This window comes from Bactrocera neohumeralis, chromosome 6, assembly GCF_024586455.1.
Source record: "Bactrocera neohumeralis isolate Rockhampton chromosome 6, APGP_CSIRO_Bneo_wtdbg2-racon-allhic-juicebox.fasta_v2, whole genome shotgun sequence".
Lineage (NCBI taxonomy): Eukaryota > Metazoa > Arthropoda > Insecta > Diptera > Tephritidae > Bactrocera > Bactrocera neohumeralis.
Window position 1 is genome coordinate 41,728,569 of NC_065923.1, and position 26,812 is coordinate 41,755,380.

At 36.4% G+C, this 26,812-nt stretch overlaps 1 protein-coding gene across 6 annotated transcripts; it reads left to right on the plus strand.

Moving 5' to 3' along the window:
• Window positions 1–54: 54 nt before the first annotated feature.
• On the plus strand, window positions 55–25,330 carry LOC126761452 (glycerol kinase-like). 6 transcript variants are annotated; one of them, XM_050477620.1, is made up of 4 exons: window positions 55–403; window positions 456–578; window positions 22,941–23,636; window positions 23,708–25,330. In XM_050477620.1, exons 3-4 carry the CDS (start codon window positions 23,021–23,023, stop codon window positions 24,805–24,807), a joined length of 1,716 nt encoding a protein of 571 aa, XP_050333577.1. In that variant the 5' UTR covers window positions 55–403; window positions 456–578; window positions 22,941–23,020; the 3' UTR covers window positions 24,808–25,330. The 6 variants fall into 6 exon arrangements, with proteins under 6 accessions (XP_050333577.1, XP_050333575.1, XP_050333579.1 ...); XM_050477618.1 differs by having other exon boundaries at window positions 55–578; XM_050477622.1 differs by lacking the exon at window positions 456–578.
• The last annotated feature ends 1,482 nt before the right edge of the window (window positions 25,331–26,812 follow it).

Genomic DNA, 26,812 nt, shown 5'->3' on the forward strand with positions numbered 1-26,812 from the left:
CAGCCTATAATAAAAAGCATACGTTCAGTCGAAAAGGTATTATTTAAAAGAGTTTCAAAATGGAATTAGAGAAAAGTGGGCTCGTCATGTGTTGAGTTAAAAATAATTAAATTATTTAATTGGGTTTGTGTATTTAGCGAAAATCAAACCCAAGCGAAACTGTGCTAAACGTGGAAATTAAATAATTATTGATTTGTGCTAAAAGTTATAAATGGATATATATATACATATTTATAATACATGTTCAATGTTTTGCCCATGCTTCGGTAGTGCACAATGCACTTCCAAATGACAGAATTGCAAAATTAAATAAAAAAAAAACTAATCAGTGATGAAAGAAACTTCGTAAAACTAATTTGCAATAATTTAAAAAGGGAAAGTAAATTTACCTCCGAACTGACATGTAAATATATTTACGTACTATACATACATATGTACAAATGTTGTAATCGAAGGTAAACCAATCAGATTTTAGCACCGGTGGGCTCGTCGAGGGCTTGTCATGTAAAAAGAGGTGGTAAAAAGGAAATAAAATGATAAAGATGCTATCGGGCCGAGCCTTTTAAGGCGTCAATTGTGTGAGTTGATTTAATGATTGGAGTTATTTAATGTTTTCAATTTATTGTTTTGAGTCATTGATAAATGAATTTATTTTTTAAAATTGACCTGGGGACTTAATCGAGTTGAAAATAATGCATTTAACAAATAATTGAAATAACCATTGATTTAATTTGTTTTTTATTCTGTAATCCCGAAAATTTAAATTAAAACTATTTTTAAAATTTAATTCCGGATAATACCGGATTGAAAAAAATGTAATCCAGAGCTTATAATTAAAAATTAAAAAAATGTTTAGGAATTAAAATTAAATTAAATTTCTACAATTTTTAGTTCCAATATCAGAATTAATAAATTTTATTTTGTTTGAAAATTTTAACTCCAAATATTCGGGATTTAAAATTGAAAATCTGAGAGTTGTGAGTTACAAGGTAGAGGATTTATCGAGAAATCCGTTACAATAAAAATGGAATAAAAGCCGAATTATAATCAAGATTGCGAGAGCATGGAAGCGGAAAACATTAGTGTTGACGAATATATTTTTCAGTTGGAATTAGAAAAAAAAATAACAAAAATAAAAGAAAAGGAACAGGCCCAATGCTTATCAAAAGTTATGGACATGGTCCCGTTTTTGGCTGCAATGTCGCAGATGTCAACGGAAATACGAGAGCTCACGGTTGGAAACGCGGTTGGAAGCGCAGGATGCCCGGATATCGCAGGTAACCTCACAAATGTTGGCACAACAATCTCAATTATCTTCGCAGTTAGAAAAACGGCTGTTAACGCAGTTGTAAGCGCAGTTCGTAGAGCGTAATGAACGTATATCAGTACAGGTATTTTCACAGTTGAAAAAACAGGATGAATGGATATCTCAGGTGACCTCACAAATTTATGTCAACAGTCTCTGCCAAGGTAAAACCTCCATTCTTTGATGGCTCAGTTTCGTTCCATGTTTTTAAGCTTCAATTCGAAAATACAGTATCTGTCAGTAATTGGAAACTTGAAGATCAAGTAGTTGAATTGTTCGTTACATTAAAAAGATCTGCAGCGGAGATATTACTAATCATTCCAAACCGCTAGGCAAAATCGCCGCCAGAAACCCAATGAGTTTCTGCAAGTGCTCTACAGAGATTGAGAGGTGAGCTCACTTAGCTTATGCGCATACATCCATGGAGTTCATCGGGAACATGAAAATTCTGATCTTCGTTAATGGAATACCTGATAATAACACGCTTTGCTGAGTTAGCATGTGCAAAATTGACGTTTCGTATGTTCTGACGCAGGAAACTTCATCAAGTAGAAATAGAAGACCATAACTGCGGGAATCAATTCGAGAAAATCTACGGAAGGCGTAAGAAAAATGTTGGTGTTATTAAATGCTTAAACTCCCGTACAATAATTCAGTTGGACGTAAACGTAAAGCTGAAGAAGCAAATGTCAAACCCAACCAATTGTTAAATTAAAACAAGCCAGCCGAAAAGGGTGCGGGCTGTCTCCCGCAACCGAATGCCCTGTATAGCAGGAATACGAGTAATGGTACGTTATGGGATGTGTAGACGGTAAAAAGAGCATGCTGACTGGATACGGGCGCGTTACATCCCATAATTCGATGTAAACCGTTTAATTAGGAAATAAGACCATTACCTGAGTTAAAGTTGCCTACTTCAACTGGAGGAAATACACAAGTTCTCGGAAAAGTAACGTACGAGATCGTAATTGGAAAGGAAGCCGTGTTACACAATTTTAAAGTGGCAGATATCGTAGACGAAGTCATAATTGCATTCGACTTTTTAGCAAATCAAAGAATCAAATTCGACATGAAGAACAGGATTATGACTTATGCAAATATGGAAGTGCCATTTCCGTTCGGGTACGATAACAAATACAATGTTGGACGAATGATAATAACAGAGAGCCAGCACATGACACCAAAATCAGAAGCAGTTATTTGGGCAAAAATAGATGGAGACTATGGGAAAAACAACTAGTGATTTGTTGAGGGAACAGAAGAATTTACACCAAATTTACTTGTAGGCGGAACACTGGCTATGCCAGGGCAGGATAAACGTGTTCCAGTAAAAGCACTAAATGAGTTCAATCAAATTTTCCAGAAAAGCTATATTGGGACAGCGTCAGGAAATTGAGGCCACGATAAATTGCTAAATACGTTTTGTGGAAGATTCCATATTCAATAGGAGGCGTTCTTTCACACGTCATTGATCAGCAAGAGAAAGTGGTGCCGTATTATAGTCAAACAATTAGCAGGTCTGAGAAAAATTATTGTGTAACTCGAAGGGATTACTGGCGTTCGTGAAGTGCATAAAATATTTTCATGAGTACCTTTATGACCAGCGTTTTTAAGTCAGGACAGATAATGCAGCAATAAAATGGCTTCTACAATTCAGAAACACAGAAGGACAGTTGGCACGATGGGTTGAGAGTCCGTTTAATAACAATAACATGAGATTGGGGTCCGTAGGAACCTCCAACTAGAAAAGAAAAAGCTGCAGAAATCCCAATGGCAAAGGCATATTGGGCACAATGGAATAGTTTAAAGTTGTGTCTGGATGCTTTCATTGGGTATGGGAAGGTGAAGATAGGTAAAGCTCCTGGGACCTGATAATTGTCCCGAAGGTAAGAATTCCCAATGTTCTCAACGAGCTGCACAACGGTCCAAGTGGAGCACATATGGGAATCACTAAAACCTTTGAGAAATTAAAACAGAGATTTTATTATGTTGGTTGTTGTCAATGCGAAACGGAGTACATTGCATATTGTGCCGAGTGTAATGGAGCAAAAGGCCAAGATCCAGGAGTCATGGTCAGATGAAGCAGCACAATTCGGAGGCGCTGTGTTTGAACGAATTTCCATGGACGTAAGTTGTTCCTTTTCTACCAAACAAATATGTTTTGGAAGTCAAAAAAATTTCAGCGAAAATTGCACCAACAAGGTGCAGAAACTAGTTATCCGAAAAAGGGATGGAATTAACTGCAAAAACAGAAGGACGGCTAAGGAAGTTAACAATATACTCGAAGACAAGATGAGAGACATAAATGTTATGTGTTTCGTACTGTAAATATGTCTAATCGGGATGACCAGACTTAGGTGGAGGGCACCGATACGAGAGTTTTTCATATATGGATTAATATCTTTTTTTATAAGTTAATTTGTTTAATTATAGGTAATTTAAAAAGATTTACAAATGTCCTAATAATAAAAATAAAAAAAAAATTATAATTTTAATGCTTATTATGATTTTATTCATTTAAATTCCGATAAGGTAGATTTCGTGCTTGCTGCGCAATGTACATAAGCATATGTACAGGGTTTGTCCGGAAAGTAATAGGACTGAATCGGTTTAAAAAAAATCTTTACAATTCTTTAAAAACTTTTTAAATAGGCTCATTCTGCGTCGATGCAACGCTGCCAGCGCGATTTCCAAGCATTGAATGCGTCACGGAAGGTATTCTCCGGAATAGCCTTTAGAGCCGAGGTGCTTGCCTTTCATCGGCCTTTTCAGGCAAGGAAACGAAAAAAAGTCCGTGGGGCCACGTCTAGGCTGTAGGGTGGCTGCGGAAGCGTTGGGATGCTGACCTTGGTCAGGTAACTGTATACAAGAATGGCGGTGTGAGCGGAGCGTTGTCGTGGTGCAACTTCCAATCGACTGCAATGTCTTGTCGGATCCGATTGTCCCTTCGTTTGAGTCTCTTGAGAACTTCTACGTTACACTTGGCGTTGACAGTTTGTCCAGGAGGAACAAATTCATGGCGATTGATGCCTTTGATGTCAAAAAAGACAATGATCATCGTTTTCACTTTGGATTTGGTCATTCATCAGCGACCTCTTCCCGGCCCTCCAAAAAGGGCTGCTGTTACCGAAACACATTACTTCTTGCTAAAGCAATATCTGCGTAAGCCTGATTGATCATATCAAATGTCTCTGTTGCAGATTTACCGAGTTTCACACAGAATTTAATCGTGTACCTCTGCTCTAACGAACACTGCATTTTCCACTCACAGAAACACGTCGCGCGAAAATGTTTGTCCTGACTCTCCAGGTGCTCGGTGAAAATTGACAAGCCGCTCGTTCGTTAGCTAGGAATGCCCTCTACCGAATGCAGTCGGTGCGCGCACGCTCCGAAGTACCGTCGCGGCGGAAGAAAATCAGTACTATTACTTTCCGGAAAACCCCTGTATGTAGAAGATAATTTTACCACATCTAGTTTTTGGATACGGACAAAAATTTCGCAGTAGAACGATTTTTGATCCTTTATATTCGTTTTGGATTTATGCGAATAACATGATTGCACAGTGGTTATGATGATTAGTGTATTCATTCGTTCCCATAACATTCGGATCTAAGTAACCAGATTTTTATCCGACCAAGGACTAGGAATTAGACCTTATATCATACTGTTTTGTTTGCAACTTTGTAATTTTTTTCCAAATGCTTCGATTAATCACGATCTATACTCATCTACTAACCGATGAATTTGATTTTAGATGCAAAATATTATCCAAATGTTGTTCTTTGATATGCTCAAAAGTTGTAATAAATTAATTAATTTATTGTGTGAAAAAAATGGTGAACATAGGTATTTTTTCGGCCGTCAAAACTCACGTAACTCCTTAAAGAACTAAAAGAAATGACCAATGAATGGAATAGCGGGTTCCGTTCAATTCTGGCACAAATTTCTTATCTCAAAACCACTACTGTACTTGCCTATGGTTCCAAAAATATTTCCGATAAGCGATATTATAATAATATAACATTGATAACAGATCCAAAAGCAACAAAGCCTACATACACTCATATGTACATATGTATACCGTACTCGTATCTTAATTTTTATTTATTGCGATTGCTATATAGCCATACAGATATATACGGTCATATGTGTATGTATATACTAGTACAAATATATACATCTCTGTGGTAAAAATTGTTCGGTTTAATTCATATATGTATCGGAGTAAATTCTTATCTCGGTACCCGCCTGATCGATTTCGACTAAATTTATTACGTGGCTTTCTTCTCATATACCACAATTTTAAAATCCATTTGATACTTTCACTTTCCAATACACAAATCAAGAAGCAGTTAATATAACGGGATAAAATTTTGCATTAATAACTCCTTTAAAGTATGTCATCTTATGACTAAAAATTGCCTAAATCCAACCAAAACTGTACAAGCCGTAAGAACCGAATATATTCTATAGTTGAAATTCAGACAGAATCCTTTCCTGACAATAGTATTTTTGTGTTTCAATACTTCCCTGAGCCCCCATGTACCTAATATAAGGATTTGCGAACTTCCGGGTGACTTTATTCTGCTTATATCGGGCAATATTTGAGTTATCTCATTGAAAATTACAGAACATGTTTTACTCATAACAGTGTATCTTTGGGCCTAAAATAGATAAAATTGGGCAAAAACTTAAATAACTAATCTCTGAATTTTCGACCATCCGGCTGACATTACTCCATATGCTTGGTTATTGTATGAGAGGTACTTTAATGAAATCTAGGGAACATCTTTTTGGTATATGGCATGATAATAGTAAATGGATAAAATGATACTATCCTAATTCCCATTCACTACATACATATAACGATTTTAATTTTTCTAACAAACCTTATGCCGAATTTGTCGGTCAGTGTATAAGTTATACATATATATTTTCTGTACCATATATATAAAAGTGTTTAGATTCCGTTCCTGTGGTTGACATTTAACATCGTAAGGCATTTCAAAGACACTGATTCCGGCAAGTTGCAAGACTATAAAATGTTCGGTTGCAACATTAGACCTTCCTAAGTTGTTGCGATTTAACGCCTTTAACAGGGTATATTAAGTTTGTCACGAAGTTTGTAACAAACCCTCGAATGCCCAGAAGGAATCGTCGGAGACCATAAAGTATATATATAAATGATCAGTATGTCTGTCCGTCTGTTGTCTGTATATATACGAACTAGTCCCTCAGTTTTTAAAATATCGTTATAAAATTTTAAACGGCATCCTTCAAGGCTGACATTTAACATCGCTAAGGCATTTCAAAGACACTGATTCCGGCAAGTTGCAAGACTATAAAATGTTCGGTTGCAACATTAGACCTTCCTTACTTGTTATACCCTGAACAGGGTATATTCACATTTGTCACGAAGTTTGTAATACCCAAGAAGGAATTGTTCGGAGATCGGCTATAAAGTATATATATAAATGATCAGTATGTCTGTCCGTCTGTCTCTAGTCTGATATATAAACTTTTCCCTCGCATTTGACAAGATATATTTTGAAATTTTGCAAACGGCATTTTTTTCAAGAAGCTGTCATTTGTCGAAATTGCCGATATCGGTTAACTATAACATATAGCTGCAATACAAACTGAACGATCGGAATCAAGTTCTTGTATGGAGAACTTTCACATTTAACAATGATATATTCACAAAATTTGGCATATGGTTATTTTCTAAGACAATAATGTAATATACGAAGAAATTGTTCTGATCAGTTAACTATAGCATATAGCTGCCATACAAACTGAATGATCGGAATCAAGTGCTTGTATGGAAAACTTTTGCATTTGACAAGATATATTCACAAAATTTGGTATATATTATTTTCTAAGGCAACAATGTAATCTCCGAAGAAATTATTCAGATCGGTTAACTATATCATATAGCTGCAATACAAACTGAATGATCGGAATCAAGTTCTTGTATGGAAAACTTTCACATTTGACAAGATATATTCACGAAATTTGGTATATATTATTTTCTAAGACAACAATGTAATCTCCGAAGAAATTGTTCTGATCAGTTAACTATAGCATATAGCTGCCATACAAACTGAATGATCGGAATCAAATGCTTGTATGGAAAACTTTCACATTTGACAAGATATATTCACCAAATTTGGTATATATTATTTTCTAAGGCAACAATGTAATCTCCGAAGAAATTGTTCTGATCGGTTAACTATAGCATATAGCTGCCATACAAACTGAATGATCGGAATCAAATGCTTGTATGGAAAACTTTCACATTTGACAAGATATATTCACGAAATTTGGTATATATTATTTTCTAAGACAACAATGTAATCTCCGAAGAAATTGTTCTGATCAGTTAACTATAGCATATAGCTGCCATACAAACTGAATGATCGGAATCAAATGCTTGTATGGAAAACTTTCACATTTGACAAGATATATTCACCAAATTTGGTATATATTATTTTCTAAGGCAACAATGTAATCTCCGAAGAAATTATTCAGATCGGTTAACTATATCATATAGCTGCCATACAAACTAAGCTATCAAAATAAAGGCCTTGTATAGAAAGCTATTTTATTTGAGAAGATATATTCACCAAATTTGGTATATATTATTTTCTAAGGCAACAATGTAATCTCCGAAGAAATTATTCAGATCGGTTAACTATAGCATATAGCTGCCATACAAACTGAACGATCGGAATCAAGTTCTTGTATGGACAACTTTCACATTTGACAAGATATATTAACGAAATTTGGGATATGTTATTTTCTAAGGCAACAATGTAATCTCCGAAGAAATTGTTCAGATCGGTTAACTATAGCATATAGCTTCCATACAAACTGAACACATAGTTACTAACAGAAATGCACCTGTGAAGGGTATTTAGCTTCGGTGCAACCGAAGTTAACGTTTTTTCTTGTTTTTTAATGCATTATTATCATAGAATATCTTCTATCTGCAATTGCAGACTGGTGATTAAGCACTAAGTAGCGGTGATATTCGGAAAGCAGTTTTATTTACTTTATATTGGACAACAGTTGTAATATGTTTTGGTATTGTTTTATCGCAAAATTCTGTTGAAATAATTAATAACATGTTTGAAAGCTTTTGCGTTGGCTATACATATTTGTCTGTCACTTCAGCTTAACATTATTCCAGTATAACAACAGCCATTGTTTTACTTAGCTATATATTTATTAAGAGGTGGAAAAATACTCAATTAAAGCTCTTTTGGACTTTCTTAAAATCATACGAGATAAAGCTCTTGAAATCTTTTGCACAACTCTTAGGGTCTTGCTTTTTACCAAATTCCGACCAGCTGATAGAATATCAGAATATCCTTCTTATTACGGATGGATCGATATCATCGAATTTTAGCACATTTTTGTTGCTAAATCTCTAGATGAAATGTGCGGTACTTTCCAATCAGAGATTCGGAAATCATTAAAGTAGCTGGTAAAATATATTTGAAACCAAACATTGGCTTTGTTGGTGAAAAGCAAAGCTCCAATGTTACGTAAATTTTGCTCCATATGCGAGGTCACTAAACGAGTTAAATAGTATCTAGGCAGATAGGTAGGATCAATGTCAGACGGAACTAAAATCCATTAACTCTATTATGTTCTCTCTGAATAACCCTGTGCTTCTGATGAAGCTCATCAATTTAAAAAGTTTTGTACATGCAACCTCCGACACAACGCCAAGAAACCAACACCTTGCCTAGATGTTCTATTGTCTTTTCATCTTCTACTTCTTGACAGTTTCTACAATAAAAGTTGCACGGTTCCGCAGTCTGCTGCCATGTCTCCCAATAATTTTTTTCGAATCTTAATTGTTTTTGTAGTTGTTATTGCGTCAGAAAACATTCATAAATAAATTTCGAGGAATTGTGTCGAGTTGATAGTCCTTGGCTGGATAAAACTTCGGTTCCGTTCCGGTTACTTGGGCCCGACTGTCGTGAGAACGAATTTTAATTGTCGGCCCATGTATGGCCCACATTCCTTTTATGCCACATTTTTCTGCTTGTTGAGCAAGTCAGAGATTGTCTCCATTAGGCCTTAGCTACTATCGGGTGATTTATTAAGAGCTTGATAACTTTTTTTAAAAAAAACGCATAAAATTTGCAAAATCTCATCGGTTCTTTATTTGAAACGTTAGATTGGTTCATGACATTTACTTTTTGAAGATAATTTCATTTAAATGTTGACTCATGTGGTTTCAACAAGATGGCGCTACATGCCACACAGCTCGCGATTCTATGGCCATTTTGAGGGAAAACTTCGGAGAACAATTCATCTCAAGAAATGGACCCGTAAGTTGGCCACCAAGATCATGCGATTTAACGCCTTTAGACTATTTTTTGTGGGGCTACGTCAAGTCTAAAGTCTACAGAAATAAGCCAGCAACTATTCCAGCTTTGGAAGACAACATTTCCGAAGAAATTCGGGCTTTTCCGGCCGAAATGCTCGAAAAAGTTGCCCAAAATTGGACTTTCCGAATGGACCACCTAAGACGCAGCCGCGGTCAACATTTAAATGAAATTATCTTCAAAAAGTAAATGTCATGAACCAATCTAACGTTTCAAATAAAGAACCGATGAGATTTTGCAAATTTTATGCGTTTTTTTTTAAAAAAAGTTATCAAGCGCTTAAAAAATCACCCGATATATCTATAAATTGAAATGAATTTTTGTTGACTCATGCCCAGCTCTTGAGCAATGCTACGGCTGCTACTATGCCGGTCTCTTTCGACCAATTCAGCGATTTTATCGCAATTTTCGACGACAGGCCTTCCGGAGCGTAGCGCATCTTCGACCACCTCTACACCAGAACGAAAACGTTGAAACCGTCGTTGTGCGGTGGAAATGGAAACACAAATTTTCCTGGCGGCTTGAGATGCATTTTTGCCTTTATCGTAGTAGTATTGTAAAATATGCCGTATTTTCTCTTTATTTTGCTCCATGTTTGCGACGCTATAACGCGACGCTGAAGCGACAATCAATCAAACACGTGTTAGCGCGTGAAATGAGCTTTTCAAAAAAGTATAGTATGACCCGATGCGACGAATAAAACTAGAACTACGCGCTTTCAGCGCCAACTAGCGAAAATACCGCAAGACTTTTTTGACAACCTATGATGGTCCATAATTCGCTATAAACAGCATTTTTATTATCTTCTCTCATACGGTATGGAATCACTACAAAACTGATAGTCGATCTCGACGAAGAATTACGGTAAGAGTGTTATAGCCTTATTGTGTTGGGCTACTAGAGCCAATATGCCTGGCTACCGGCTACTAATCAAACTGCTGGTGACTATTTTTATATTTTTGCAATATGTTAGAGAGTTTAATAGGTTTCTTCTAAGGTTCCTAAAGAATTATATATATATAATTGATATATATAAATGATCAGTATGACGAAACGAGTTAAAATCCGGATGAGTGTCCATCCGTTGAGTCCAATTTTCGATGACTCGTTCAAGCATTTTGACTGGTAACACGAGAGCTTTTGCTTCAAGGCATGAATCGAAGCGACATTGTCCGCATAGACTTTACATATCCCCACAGCAAAAACGTGATATTACACGTGATTGGTGGTCAATCGACCAGCCCAAAACGTGAAATTATCTGCCGAAGTGTTCTCTCAATAAATTCATTGATTGATGCGATGCGTGGAAAGTGGAGCCGTCTTGTTGAAATCAAATGTCGCCAATATCACGAACTTCAATTTCAGTTATCAAATTGGCGGTTACGTTCTCACCGTCATCATATATGAAGAAATATGGACCGATGATTCCACCGGTCCACAAACCACTCCAAACCGTTGTTTTTCCTGGATAAAATAGGAGCTCTTTAATCTCTCCAGGTTGCTCTCGTCCCAAATGCGGCAATTTTGTTTGTTTACATACCAATTAAGGCCAGAAAAGGGCCGCATCGCTGAACAAAATTTGGCTCGCAAACATCAGATTTTCTTGGAACCTTACAAGAGCCCGCCAGGGAAGCAGAGGAAGAAGAAGACTTTCACTCCATTGGAAAGATCAGGTGGAGAAGGAGCCGGATTCGCTTGGAATCTCCAATTGGCGCCAAGCAGCGAAAAGGAAGAACGACTGGCGCACTGTTAATTCGGCTATAACCGCGTAAGCGGTGTCTACGCCAGTAAAGAAGAAGAAGAAGAATTATTTCAAAAACATGCTATTATTCTGCTGTCTCTTAAAATAGACATTCCTAATTTTGAAGTCACGTTTATATCGAAATGCTCATAATTTGCTGTTCAAAGTGTTTCACATTAAATATATGTATATACTGTACCTACTCAGGCGTTCGCGTGAAGTATCATGCATATACATATGTACACACCCCTTTTCATTAACCCCAATGCCACATTTGTAATGATATTTGCAAATTTAAATGAGATATTCATATTTACATATTGATGTTTTAAACGCGCGGGCTTTCAACTTTTTATTACATATTACATACATACCTACATACATAGATGATATATATTTCGTCCACATACTATATATACTTACATAAGCAGGTGTAAAATTGATTGTACGACGGAACGTATTTTTGTCATTAAATACAAATACACACCGTCTCTAGAACCGCCTCAGCATGGGTAAATGCGTTTCAATGCAATTTATTTAAGAAATTCTGTTGCCAAAATATACGGCGTCACACTGTGTACACAATTAGTTATTCACCCAGACACAAAGCAAGTTCAATGATACAAAATAATAAAGAGCTTTTACAAAAAGTTCAGAGACTGGCGTGCACAAGTGTAGATACGAACGGATGATTGATTTCAGTTCTGAAAGGCTGGTGGAAGTTTATGATTTCTTAATCCAGCATTATTGGACTAACCAAATTGGAAGGATTGTGGTTACTAAATGGGCACTAAGGCCACCTGTAACCCTTTGGCTCTAGATGGTGTGATGGCCAATAATCTATTAGTCTTATATATAAGGGGGTCTTAGTAAGTTCCCATTTCTTTAAAATTATACTTAACTTTGGTCCCGAACATTGCATTCCCTTCCAGACCGAAGTGGGGTAGGGGTGAGGTGAATAAAGACACAGGGATAAGTATTTATAGTATTTATACGAACGAGCCCAAAGTGGATAATGGTGTGGAAGGTTGTGTCTTTTTAGTGAAATTAGATATCAAAATTGCCCTCCGACTTCCAAATTCACTGCAGTGTCTACCAACGCGGAGATCACAGCAATTAAAGAAGCTTCTTCTTGTTCTAACAAAGAGTATGCTCACAACAAGATTTATATTTATATACACAGATAGGCAAGCGGCTTTGAAATTACTAAAGTCTCCTAAGCCTCTCTTAGTGGATCTAACATTCTATTTCACGAAAAGCCTGCAATGGGTTCCAAATTAACTTGCCAGAACAGACACCATCCTACTATTTGACTCTGATAAAAAATGAACTTGCAAAACAGACACCACCCTACTACTAGACTCCGATAAAGAACGAATATATATGCCTCTGGTTACCTCTAGATATTATATACTATATAATAGTTTGTCAAAAAAGTCTTGCGATATTTTCGCTAGTTGGCGCTGAAAGCGCGTAGTTCTAGTTTTATTCGTCGCATCGGGTCATGCTATACCTTTTTGGAAAGCTCATTTCACGCGCTAACACGTGTTTGATTGATTGTCGTTTCTTTTAAGTCGTTCGTGAGTTATAGCGTCGCAAACATGGAGCAAAATAAAGAGAAAATACGGCATATTTTACAGTACTACTACGATAAAAGCAAAAATGCATCTCAAGCCACCAATAAAATTTGTGCAGTTTATGGACCCGATACAGTTTCCATTTCCACCGCACAACGATGGTTTCAACGTTTTCGTTCTGGTGTAGAGGTGGTCGAAGATGCGCTACGCTCCGGAAGGCCTGTCGTCGAAAATTGCGATAAAATCGCTGAATTGGTCGAAAGAGACCGGCATAGTAGCAGCCGTAGCATCGGTCAAGAGCTGGGCATGAGTCATCAAAAATTCATTTCTATTTCAATAAAAATTCAATAAAAATACCGCAAGACTTTTTTGACAACCCATTATTTAATAGATTTCAGCTGGAGTTCATTATTGTGAAAATTTTATTTCATCCATATGACTCAGCAACTCATCCAAATTTTATATTGTATGTATGCTATGAGGTCAATGAGCAGCGCACAAAATGTATTGATATATTTTACTTTTTACAAAAATCACATCACTTTCTTTGTGAACCATATTGTTTGTATATACATTGTGACAAAAAAGTACCCGGAAATTGTAAATAAAACGTAAAATATTTAATTATTCATCAATAATTATTTGATCGTCTTCAAAGTAATCCCCACTAGATGTAATACACTTATGCCACCGATTTTTCCAGTCCTCGAAACCCTTTTCATAAGCACTTTTTCGGATGGCCTTCCACGAAATTTTTTATATTTTCGATCGACTGGAAACGGGTTCCACGGAGCGGCAATTTCAGTTTGGGGAACAAGAAAAAAATCACACGGCGCCAAATCTGGTGAATACAGTGTTTGATCGATGGTATTCATAGCGTTTTTGGCACTCGAACAAATTCATGTTGTACCAACCCACGTATATCGAAAAAAAGTGCTTTTAGCGTGGTTTTGTTTTTGGTTTCATTTTGTTATTTTCCCGTCTCACCGGCAGTTATAATGCTCTCCATGAATGTGGTATTGGAATTCTTACGATCAATATTATCGGAAGAGCAAGAACGCGTTTCATACCCAAAATATTCACCAAAATCATTCGAAAGCAATCGCGAGTGTCTCGAGCTCTCTTGCCATCTCTCTAATACTTTTCTTACGATTTTCAAACACCATATCTTTCACTTTTTTAAGGGGGTATTCTGGTCTAGAAGCATGAATTTCAGGTAATTTTTAAAGTGTCGTAAAAAAAGGCAATTAATATTTTTACTATCCATTTTTTTTTATTAGTTATTTGTTAATTTTAGAAGAGTACAGAAAAAAATTAAAAACTAAAAAAAGTAAAAAATTTCAAAAACTATGAGCTGACGAAGTGAGGGGTCTCTAAAAATTTCCACGTGACCATATCCATGATTTCAACCCTCCTAGTTATCGGAAACCAAAAAAAAAGATTATTAATCTATAATAATGTCGCAATGGCCGGAACTACGGAAAAGTGGGAAACATTTTTTTTTCACAAAAGTGGCGACTGCCTGAAAAAAAGTCACTTTTTCTGACTATTTCGAATTTTTTAAAAATAATAAAAATAAAAATTTGGGTATGGGGCTAGATCCAACCATACACAAGCCTATAAAGAAGACTCTATAAAAATTTCAAGTAAATCGGTTCAGTAGAACCTGAGAAATCGTGGGTATCGTTCCGAAAAAGTCAGTTTTGAGAAAAACGCGTTTAAAGTTTCGCGTAAAGTCTTTTGTTCGATTAGTTCCGGCCGACCCAGTTTGGATGCCGGGTCAGAAAAATGCCTATATCTCCGAAAATAATTTGAATTTTGAAAAATCCTCTTGTACACATATTCTTGAATAGTTAAACTTTGAAAATATAAAAAAAAATCGATTTTTTTTTAATTTCTAGACCAGAATACCCCCTTAATAGTTTTATCAGTTGATGAAGTCGAAGGTCGTTCAGAACGAAGAAAGGCTTGCCTTCAACGATCTTTCGACCGTCTTTGAAGAACTTTTACCACTTGGCTTGTGTTTTTGATTAAATTGAATCACCATACTCGTAAGCCTTTTTCATCATTTGCACCGATTCCGCACACGAAATTTGCTTAGAAATACAAAATTTGAGACAAATTCTTTGTTCGATATTTTTACCATTGTAAAAATCGCAACGCACTACTAAGGTGTACCGACTTAAGCAGCTGCTGTAAACAAACTGGTTGAAAGAGCACGCTCATATTAAGCATAGTAATTAAAGACAGTCCTACCAACTTAGCAAAATGCATTATTTTCAAATATCATTCACCCGGGGAATTACAGTTTCCGGGTGCTTTTTTTGCCACAATGTTTTTATGTATTTGGGTGTGTGTAGTAAAAAAACAAAATAGCGCTTATGCAAATTGCGATTGCACTTAAGTATTTGCGAAACAAGTGTTTTACGATATGATTATTTGCTTACTCGTAAATCTCTATTGATATAGCTGGCGAGTACTTGAAATTGCAAATAGTTCTAACTATCGCATAGGCGAGCCCCAAAATAATATGCAATATATCTATCAAATATTATCACATTTATATGACACGCGCCTTTGTTATCATTGTTGTTATCATTGTCGAACACTTATCAACAAACACATGCACACACACTCACAGGTATGTGTTGTTTTAGTCACAGCTCTTAGCTTCCTTCATTATCAAGGCATTATCCTTCGTTATCCAGGCAAGCGTGTCGCTTTATTCCTTGCCGCCGAACGATCGCATGATCCCTCTCTCTTATTTTGTTGGCGGGATTGGACGTATGTATGTACATCTCAACGTTTTCTGATTTGTCATTCACATTGTCATCGCTGTCGTCATTGGGACCCTTGGCCTTAACAATAGCAATTAGAATCGATTTTTCTTATCACAATTCTCGTAAATTTTTTTTATTAATTAGTATGTGTACCTACATTTCCACATACATTTATATAGTCAAACGCTGTTCTACTGTCGTTATCGCACATAAAAGTTCCATCGTTTTGCTCCTACCAGTTCGTTCGGCGATCATTTGGTTAATCGCCAATGCTTTCGAAATTGGCTGTGTCCACGTCTGTCACTTAAATGCGACCGGCAGTTTGTATTGCGTATAGCTGGTGTACAGACGTGTTTTGCGCTTGAGAGCACAGTGTATTAGTAAAATAAATACTCGCACACTTACAACGCATCTGCATATCTAACGCACAACAATTTGCAGTTATTGTTGTTCGTTTACTATCATCTTTGCACATTGAAAATCAGCAAGCGATCGTCAAAGTGTCAGCTTTAAGTGCGGCTGTACCGTCGACTTCAGAACTTCCAGAGTTGCATGTAATTAGACGCAGTTTGTACTTTACCCTCTGAAGTAGACACAGTCGAGCTGGATTAGTGAGTGTATGTGTGTGTGTTTTGTATTGTTGTTGTTAACATATTTGCCGCTTTACTGCGGCAATTAAAGAGTAAATTCAATAATCGTAAACATTTGTAGATTAAACATGCCGATTTGTAAAACAATAAGCTAATTTTTAAGTGTGTGATATGTTAACTTTACCGAAGGTTTCGTGATATAGTCATTCATAGAGGAAGTTGTGATAAAAAATTAAAAAACAATATTCAAGTAGAACGCAAGGTGCTGTATAACTGATTACTTAATATTTACTCTACTAACATTCCATTAAGTTGGGGGTAAAGTGCGAGACGCGTCTCATAAACAAGAAAAAACCGCACCGAAGTTACATTGTGACAAAAGTTCCCGGAAATTGTAAATAAAACGAAAAATATTTAATTATTCACCAATATTGCCGCCTACAAAGTAATCCCCACCAGATGTAATGCACTTATGCGAACGATTTTTCCAGTCCTCGCAACACTCTTCAAATCACTTTTTGGGACGCCCTTCAGCTCTTTCAACGAACTTTGTTTTATCTCTTCGATCGACTGAAAACGGGTTCCACGGAGCGGCAATTTCAGTTGGGGGAACAAAAAAAAAATCACACGGAGTCAAATCTGGTGAATACGGTGGTGGATCGGTGGTATTCATTGCGTTTTTGGCTTTAAATTCGGTCACAATTGTGGCTCTATGCGATGGTGTGTTGTTCTTCCACAATTCCGACCGTTTTCGACGGTTGTTCTCACGCAAACGCCTCAATCTGGTCAAATGGAACTGCTTATTGACCGTCTGTTCCTCCAACAAAACAATGACGCACCAAACTACGAATAAAAAAAAACAATGAGCATCACCTTGAGTTTCGAGCGCTTTTGACCTGTTATCTTTTTGGTTTCGGCTCGTGTTTTCCCTCCATTTTGATGATTATTGACTTGTTTGAAAGTCATACTCATAAAACCATGTCTCATCGCCAGTTATAATGTTCTCAATGAATGTGGGATCTCAATTCGCACGACCAAGCGTGCCCAAAGAGACCTGTTTACAGTTCTTTTTTTTTTTGAAAAAAATTCATCGGGACGAGTCAAGCAAGAAGGCATTTCAGTACTCAATAAGGACTGGGCGATCTATTTCAGGACTCAATAAGGCCTGGACGACCTATCTATTCCTTCATTATTCTGCTGCTGTGAGAATTTTTACAAAGTCATTTCTCCTTTGCTTGGGCTTAGTTACTGAATGCTTCACAATTCTTTAACATTAAAGCTAAGCTTTTATCGACCTAATAAGCCTATTATACAATATTATCAGGGGTTACTACTAAGGAAGTAAGAAGGTGAGCAGTGAAAGAAAAAATTTATTTCCTATGGTGAAACAAGAAATTTGTTGTTTGGTATGATTTAATTTCTCACTTATTTTTGTCAAATTAAAATAAAAAATATATAATACAAAAAAAAAAAAACAAAATATGGTAATTGCCACAATTGTTTCTAAACAACTTTGCAAGTGCACGTTTCACGAGTACAGACCTACATATGTATATAAATTGAACCAGTTAGGCTGGGCTAAGTTCGAACGTGGTCGAGCATTAGATATTTGGCTGTTTGTAAAAATACACGTAAGGCAGAGCTAAGCTCGGATGAAACCTAATATTTGATACTCTCGCAATTTGAAATACGTAAATCAAAAACGGCGATATATTTTCAGATGTTGCCAAACTTTCCATTAAAAAATGTTGCAATTGATATCAAACTCATTATTCGTCAAAACCTTGATTAGATTACAAACATATTTGGTAACTTATTAATTTATACTGTACAGTTTATAACTTTTCTTAATTTTGCTAAGATATCTTACATATTCACCATATACATACTATATATACATATATACGGTGTACAGCCAACGCGAAGGCTGAAATTATTACATTGGGTATAGGGGTGCTAGGAAGTCTTGACCCGATATTATCACTATTTGGCTAAACGACATACTATTACCAGATAAATATGCTCGTAAAATTTTAGTGATACCGGATGCTTGAAAATCTATATATTATGTACATATATGGGACCTAGGGGAAGTATTTACCTATTTGATCCATTTATACATTGTTATTAGAAAGAAATGCTCGCTGAGTTTCAATTAAGATAATCCACATATTGATCGATATATACGGTCTAAAGTCATTCGAAATCTTTGTATGGTGTATACATTGTGTCAAAGAGTACACACAAATTGTAAATAAAACGAAAAATATTTAATTATTCACCAATATTTATTTTGCCGCCTTCAAAGTAATCCCCACCAGATGTAATACACTTATGCCAATGATTTTTCTAGTCCGCGAAACACTTTTGAGAAGCACTTTTTTCCTTCAGCGAATTATGTTTTATCTCTTCGATCTACTGAACTCTGGTGGTTCATTGCGTTTTTGTCTTTAAATTCGGTCACAATCGTACTCTTTTTGAAAAAAAAGCGCGCTATCGGGACGAGTCGAGCAAGAATGCGTTTTATACCCAAAATATCCACCAAAATCATTCGATTGGGCACGCGAGGGATGTCGAGCTCTTTTACCATCTTTCTAATACTTGCCTGACGCGTTTCAAGAAGAGGTCAAAGGTAGTCCAGAACGAGGCATACTCTCAACGATCTCTCGACTGTTTTTGAAGGCTTTGTACCACTCGGTATTCGCGATTTTGAATCACCATAAGCCTTTTCCAATATTTACAACGATTCCACACACAAAATTTGTTTAGAAATACAAAATGAGACAAATTCTTTGTTCGATATTTTTATCCATTGTTAAAATCGCAACGCACTTTTGAGGTATACCGACTTAAGTAGTTGCTGTAAATAAGCCGGTTCACAGCAGGCGCCCATATTTGGCATAGTAATTAAGGACAGTGCTACCAACTTAGCAAAAAAACACTTTTTTGAATTGTTATCCGGGGATTTAATTTCATTTGAATTACCGGGTGCTTTTTTGTCCCAATGTATATGGTGTAGGGTAAGTTTTGCCTATTATAAACTAATGTTACCTATTCTCAGGTGTTTTAAGTAAAATGTAAGTTATAGCCCTTGAGTCAACATATACGGTATCTGTAGGCTAGAAAAGTTATAGTTGGATTTCGTCAATGGGATCTGTGTCTAAAAGGTAAAAGGTCCATATGTCTGAGTCTATTTTAGTAAATTATAAATTATTAATTGTAGATTTAAACGAGTTAAGGTGGTGGAGTAGTTTATAAGATATGACCTTTTATGTAAAAATGGCCGGTTCCACCCAACAGGACTTTTACAACGCGGTGTAAGGTGGTGATATTTAATATTTCTACAAAGTTTTACTCAGACAGTTAACTGTTTGTAAGAAACGCACATAATTTTTCGCTTTTCACACCAACTTTCGTCGCATGCCACTTTCCTTAATGATCCCATGTACTAAACTTCGCAGCTTAATTGGCTAATGAGTTTGTAAACATTTTGTGGGTGTGATAATGGTACAATTCACATATGTATTTACGAAATATGACTCGCCATTTATCATTATTAGCTTTGTGCCTAAGTTTTAAAAATCTGAATTTTAAAATTTATGCGATTTATAACCTTTTGAGGTTGCCGTCCACTAGACATCGAAATCAATTATGTAACTTAAATACATACGTTATATGCCGTTTTTAAGTTTATAAACAACAATTTATTCGACAAAAATTTTCTACCTTGTGAAACATGTTGCTGGAGTATAAAAGCACATGAATTTAAACTGCACTCTGTACTATTGTGTTTTCGTTCGAGCGAAAAGTATGCCGGTTTATTTACCCGTAGACTTGCATACAAATAATCGTATGGATTTTCCCAGAATCAGTTATAACCTATCGTTCCAACAGTTAATAATAAAATGGTTAAAATATGATAGGCTAATAACGTCAACGACTTTAGTAATCTTGAAATGTAATTAGGTAGTCCAGAGCGGACTGCAGTGCACGTAGGCGAAATAAACGAGTTTTGTCTTATGTTTACACAACTCTTTATACATATATGTATGTACATAGTACGCAAAATATTTTGTTTATTCGCTCTTATAATGTCCACACTTGTTTCCGCTCTCGACATAAGGGGCTCGACCCAGTCACTCCCATGTTTATGTTTGAATATCACCGCTTGGTAGCTTATCAACATACGAAGAACGTATAAATGTGTGCTTACGTATGGATGTGTATAAATACCATGTTTTACATATGTACTTGTATATGCATCTATATATGTATTATATACACATTTATATACGTTACAGTGCCGATTCGATATCTGTATTCTATGGTATAAAAGAGCTCTAAGCGGACAAGTTATGCAAGGCGCGCGTTTTATGGTCTTGTATATCAAATTTTATGACTTTATGGCTAATATTTGACGAAAGTAATATTGTAAAACTTGCGAGTTTGAAGGCTTGCTGGGAAGCTAGATTGAAGTATTTAAGAGTGTACTTTCTGTATTGATAACTCCGTTTATGAAACATTGTATTTTTTTTTAAAGAAAGACGGAAGGGAAATGGTCACTTGAATTTTTTTCAACGTTGTAAATAAAATTCTAAAAATTTTGGTTTTGGAAGACCGTTCAGTATTCCTCACAAAAGAGTGGAACTTATGGAAATATCTTGAAATTTTTCGAAAAATTGATTTCATAGGGGTAGACCTAAACATATGTATGGGCCATTTTTTTTTGAAAAATTCATAACTTTTTTGAAGTTGGACAAAAAATTTTGAAAAAATTCTCAAATATGTTTTTCAAAGGGTCAGAAACGACGGATAATTTTTTTCCAGCAAAATCTTTTGTTATTTCTCTTCCCCAGTATGTATTTAAAGCCATTTTCATGAAAAGACATAATTAAACGATCCAACAACGAGTCGTCATTATTAAAATTTACTATCATGAAATTCGGAGATAGTGGCCTCAAATTTTAAAAGCGCTACGTCCAATTTATAGTCGTCATAATCATCCTGTAAGATCAACAATTGAGCGTGTAGTGAAAAAAACTTGAATCCATAGGCACAGTCCAAATTGTTCCCGTGTCAGTGAGACAAAGAAGTGCCCGTAGTGTCGAGAATATTGCTGCCGCTGGCGCATCAATTAAGGAAGACCCAAATCAGTCTCTCACACGTCGTTCCCAAGCGTTAGGCATCTCTGTGACGTCGTTGTGGCGAATTTTGCGAAAAGATCTTGACCTACATCCTTATAAGATCAAATTGACGCAAGAAGTGAAGCCGCTTGACCACCAGAATCGTCGTATGCTCGCGAATTTGGCTGAGCAACAACTTGATTTTCATTGAAAAATCATCTTCAGCGATTAGGCTCACTTCTGGCTGAATGCCTTCGTCAATAAGCAAAATATGCGCTACTCCATGAGTCACCATTGCATTCCGAAAAAATTGCGGTTTGGTGCGGTTTGCTGCGGTTTATAGCCTTCGGCGTCATTGGGCCGTACTTCTTTCGTGATGATCAAGACCGGCACGTTACTGTGAATGGGAATCGCAACCGCGATAACCGAATATTTTTGGCCCGAATTATATTTGGAATTGATATGGACTCGGACAATATGTGGTTCCAACAATCGATTTATTGAAAACCAAGTTTGGTTAACGTGTTACCTCACGAAATGGCCCAGTCAATTAATTGGTCGCCTCGGTCGTGCGATTTGACGCCGTTAGTCTACTTCCTGTGGGGCTACGTCAAGTCTATGGTCTATACCAACAAGCCAGCGACGATAGATGAACTTCGTACGAATATCGAACGTGAAATTGCAGCAGTATCTGCCGATTTATGCTTGAAAAGCGTCGAAAATTGAGTTCAGCGTCTGGACTTCTGCAAGCGTGCCCGTAGTGGCCATGTAAATAAATCGAGTTCCATACATAATCGTATCGAATGTACTTTCACAGGAATAAAGAATTTGTAGCGCTCTTATTGAAAAACCCGTTGTTTTTGCCAAAACTGTCGATAAAAAAATCGATATCCACTTTTGAAGAGAGAGTTGTTTAAAAATTCCATAAATGGTTTCACTGTTAGGTATTAATTTTTATTGACAATAGTAATGTTGAAATATATTATCCGACAGTACTAATCGGGAGTAATGCGTTCATACTTGCGTTTGATCCCGATTAAGTAGAAATATGTATGTTAATAGAGTTGCCATCAATCCTAAAATAAAAAACATATAAATATATATAATATTGATGACATTTTAAGCATATTTGTCATATTTTTCGGTCTGGGTTTTGACTGCATCAATGGGAGATTAGGATGTGAGTAATTATTTATTATGATAGGATTACCAGTTTATAATTTATAAATATAAGCATATACATTTGAATTTGTTCAGTCTATCCGACGTCTACTGTGTTTTGAAAATAAATTCAATGAACTTTGCCCGTTTTCATTTACATTTTCTATAAGTTATGCATTAGCAAAAATGTATGTATGTACAAATGTTTGCATAAGTGACTAAAGATATATAATATGTTAACCAATACCTCTCAATTTCAGCTGGTGCATTGTGACTGAAAAATCACTTCTTGCATTACAAGGCAGCTAAACTAGTATTAGTCACGGAGAGTGTCATAAACATGACGGAAGGCAAACGCTTGCTGAATGGGCCTAAGCGCCGTATAATTACCTCCGAAACACCATCTACCACAAGCAAGAGTCTCGTAGGCGTCATCGATGAGGGTACCAGTAGCGTGCAGTTCTCACTATATTCGGTGCCTTACTTTAAGGAAGTGGCTAAATATCAAATCGATTTGAAAATGATAACACCACAGGATGGCTGGTTTGAACAGAATCCATTGGAACTGATGGACGCTGTATATGAGTGCTGTGAGAAGGCGTGTGCCCAGCTGCCCGCGCTAGGTTACAGCGTAGCTGATATAAGCTGTATTGGCGTTACGAATCAACGAGAAACGACTGTTGTGTGGGATTCACGAACTGGTCAACCGCTGTACAATGCGCTCGTTTGGAAGGATATACGCAGTGAGCAGAGTGTCGATCGTGTGCTCTCCAAATTGGACAATCAAGACAAAAATCATTTCAAACACATTTCTGGTTTACCCGTTTCACCTTATTTCACCGCGTTGAAGTTGCGTTGGCTTTTCGATAATGTCGCCGAGGTGAGAAAGGTGCATCGTGAGGGATTTTGTAAGGCCGGTACCATAGATACTTGGATTGTATGGAATCTTACTAAAGGTAAGCAATGCTGCATATGTTAATATTCTTATACCCATTAATGCTAATTCTTACTTAATCTATTTATGCAGGCGCACTACACATCACTGATGTCACAAATGCCTCGCGCACACTCCTGATGGACATCGAAACCTTGCATTGGCATCCACAGTTGTTGCGTACTTTCAAAATAGACCGTAATATACTGCCCGAAATACGTAGTAGTTCAGAAATCTATGGACCCATTACCAGTGATCGATGTGTGCTCACCGGTGTACCAATTAGTGGCATAATTGGTAATCAACATGCCTCACTCTTGGGACAAATGTGTGTCAAGCCCGGCCAAGCCAAGAACACCTATCGTTCTGGTTGTTTTCTACTCTGTAATATGGGAGAGCGTCCAGTTATTTCAGCGCATGGTCTTATCACCACAGTCGCCTATAAGCTGGGACCAAATAAACCAGCTATCTATGCGTTGGAGGGTTCTGTGGCGGTAGGCGGTCACGCTTTACGCTGGCTAGAGAATCGTGTACGCCTGTTGAAAGACTTTACGCAAGCGGAAAAATGCGCAGAGGAGGTAGCGACAACGGGCGATGTATACTTCGTGCCTGCCTTTACGGGTCTCTATGCACCCTATTGGCGTAAGGAAGCGCGTGGCTTAATTATTGGCCTCACGCAATATTCCACTAAACATCATATAGTGCGTGCCGCCTTGGAGGCAATCTGTTTTCAAACACGCGACATATTGGAGTGCATGCATCAGGAGAGCGGTTTCCAGCTCAATAAATTGCATGCCGATGGCTCGATTAGTATGAATAATTTACTAATGCAATTGCAGGCCGATACGGCTGGGTTAACAGTTTTTCGCTCGCAAGTGACTGATACTACCACTTTTGGTGCAGCACTGTGTGCAGCACAGGCGGAAGGTATAGATTTGTTCAACTTTCATCCGGATGAGTTACAGTATGATGTTGTGGACTATGACACTTTTCTACCCACAAGTACGGACGACGAACGCCATCATCGCTACGGTAAGTGGAAGCGTGCAGTGGAACGTAGCATGGATTGGGTAATTAAGAAGCCTACACGCCAAATAACTGATGAGACGTATAAGCTGCTGTCATCCATACCGCCGGCAATATTCGTTATGACCACTTTTGCTATGATTATACACGCGACAGCGAACAAATAGTTGATAGAATGAACTATTTCGCGTATAGTATATACGATTTTATTATATTGAGTACTGATGAAGCTAAAAGTTTTACTTAATTTACCATAATTGCCATGACGATCGGAAGCTTTTTATTTTAACATTTGTTGTTGAATATTTTGTAAGATTTTTCTTAATTAATATTTAAGCATATCAAAGTACTTAAGTACTTAATTAGTTTGCCATTTTTAAATTATGTTCAATGAAAACCTCTTAGTCGGCTACAACTTATCCTTAAGTACTTATTAAGTTTTGGTTGTGATAAAATGCTTAAATGACAAAATATTTTATATGTTGTAAATCTTTTCAAACGGCTTTGTTTGCCGAGAGTGCTATCAACTTGTATATACTTAGATATATATTAGCTAAATTATATTTTTATACACCATTGTATAAACATAATACTTATTTAGGTTTTTACAACTTAGAAATTGTAAGCGTTACGATGCGTATACCAAATGAATTTAATAAACACTGAAGCGTGTGACGATTTCAAAAATGATTTTTTTGTTTTGCATAAATTGTATCTGGAGCATTTACAGAATGTACTGGTTAAGTAATCTTCCGAAATTGAATGTATTATAGTTGGAAAGTTACAGGAGTGACACGTGGCCTACACACCTGAATTTTCAAACGGGTTTTTCTCGAAACTACATTTTTATACCCTGAATAGGGTAAATAAAGTTTGCCACGAAGTTTGTAACACCCAGAAGGAAGCGTCGGAGACCCTGTAATATCAGTATGTTGAGCTGAGTCGATTTAGCCATGTCCGTCTGTCCGCCTGTCTGTATATATACGAACTAGTCCCTCAGTTTTTAAGATATCGTTTTGAAAATTTGCAAACGTCATTTTCTCTTCAAGAAGCTGCTCATTTGTCGGAACTGCCGATATCGAACCACTATAACATATAGCTGCCATACAAACTGAACGATCGGAATCAAGTTATTGTATGGAAAACTTTCACATTTGACGATATATCTTCACGAAATTTGGTATGAGTTATTGTTCATAGAAATAATGTAATATCGAAAGAAATTGTTCAGATCAACTTACTATAGCATATAGCATTCATCGCGCATAAGGCTATCCCGAACTAAGACTTTTGAAAAATATTTAACCGTTTTTGTTTTCATAAAAAAATAGTCGTAAAAAATTGAAATTTTGGGTTTTAATGTTTAAAAGCATTCAAAAAATTTAATTTTCGAGATTTGTAAATTATTCTGGTTTCGGTGATAGCCATCTCCCTACAGATTAACATGAAATTTGTCTTTTTGATTAAGCCAGTGTGCTGGAATTATGGACGTCGTTTGGCTACCTTTGAAGGGTTACATGGGTTTACTGGTTTAAAAAAATAGATTTTTTATTGTATTATTACATTTCACAACAGGTTAAGTGCGTCGTTTTTAAACGCGTTTTTCTCGAAAGTGTGTTTTTGAAGTCGGTTGGCAAAATTTCTCGAGAACTGGTTTTTTTAATTTACACAGGTTTTTGAGATACAATTTTTTTTTTATAAAAATGTCTGCCAAAAATCCAAATTTCAGTTTTTTTCTTTGTCTAAACGCGAAGTTAAGGTTTTAACTAAAAAACGTATTTTTTCACTTTAGATGATGCTGTAAGAAGTTAGCCTGTCAACCCGGGTGCATCTTTTTTCCGACGGGTCAACGGAAATGGCGTCGCAATGGCCGAGTTTAGAATATTTTTGTTCCAAAAATTTCAGAATTTCTTTCTTAATAATGTATGTATGTATGCTTGTAACAGTAAAAAGTTCTAATAAAATTTTTCCTTTTTTATATGAGAAGAAAGTTGTAGAAAAAAGGCTGTTTTTACCCGAGGAAACCCATGTAACTCCTTAAAGGTATGGGTGTGACTTTAATTTAAGAATTCTAATTGAGATAACGACTGTTTCGTTGCATTAATTTTTTGGAGTCCACTTCACAGAAAAATACATTAGTGGGCGTCATGGACAAAATGAAGAAAAACTTTT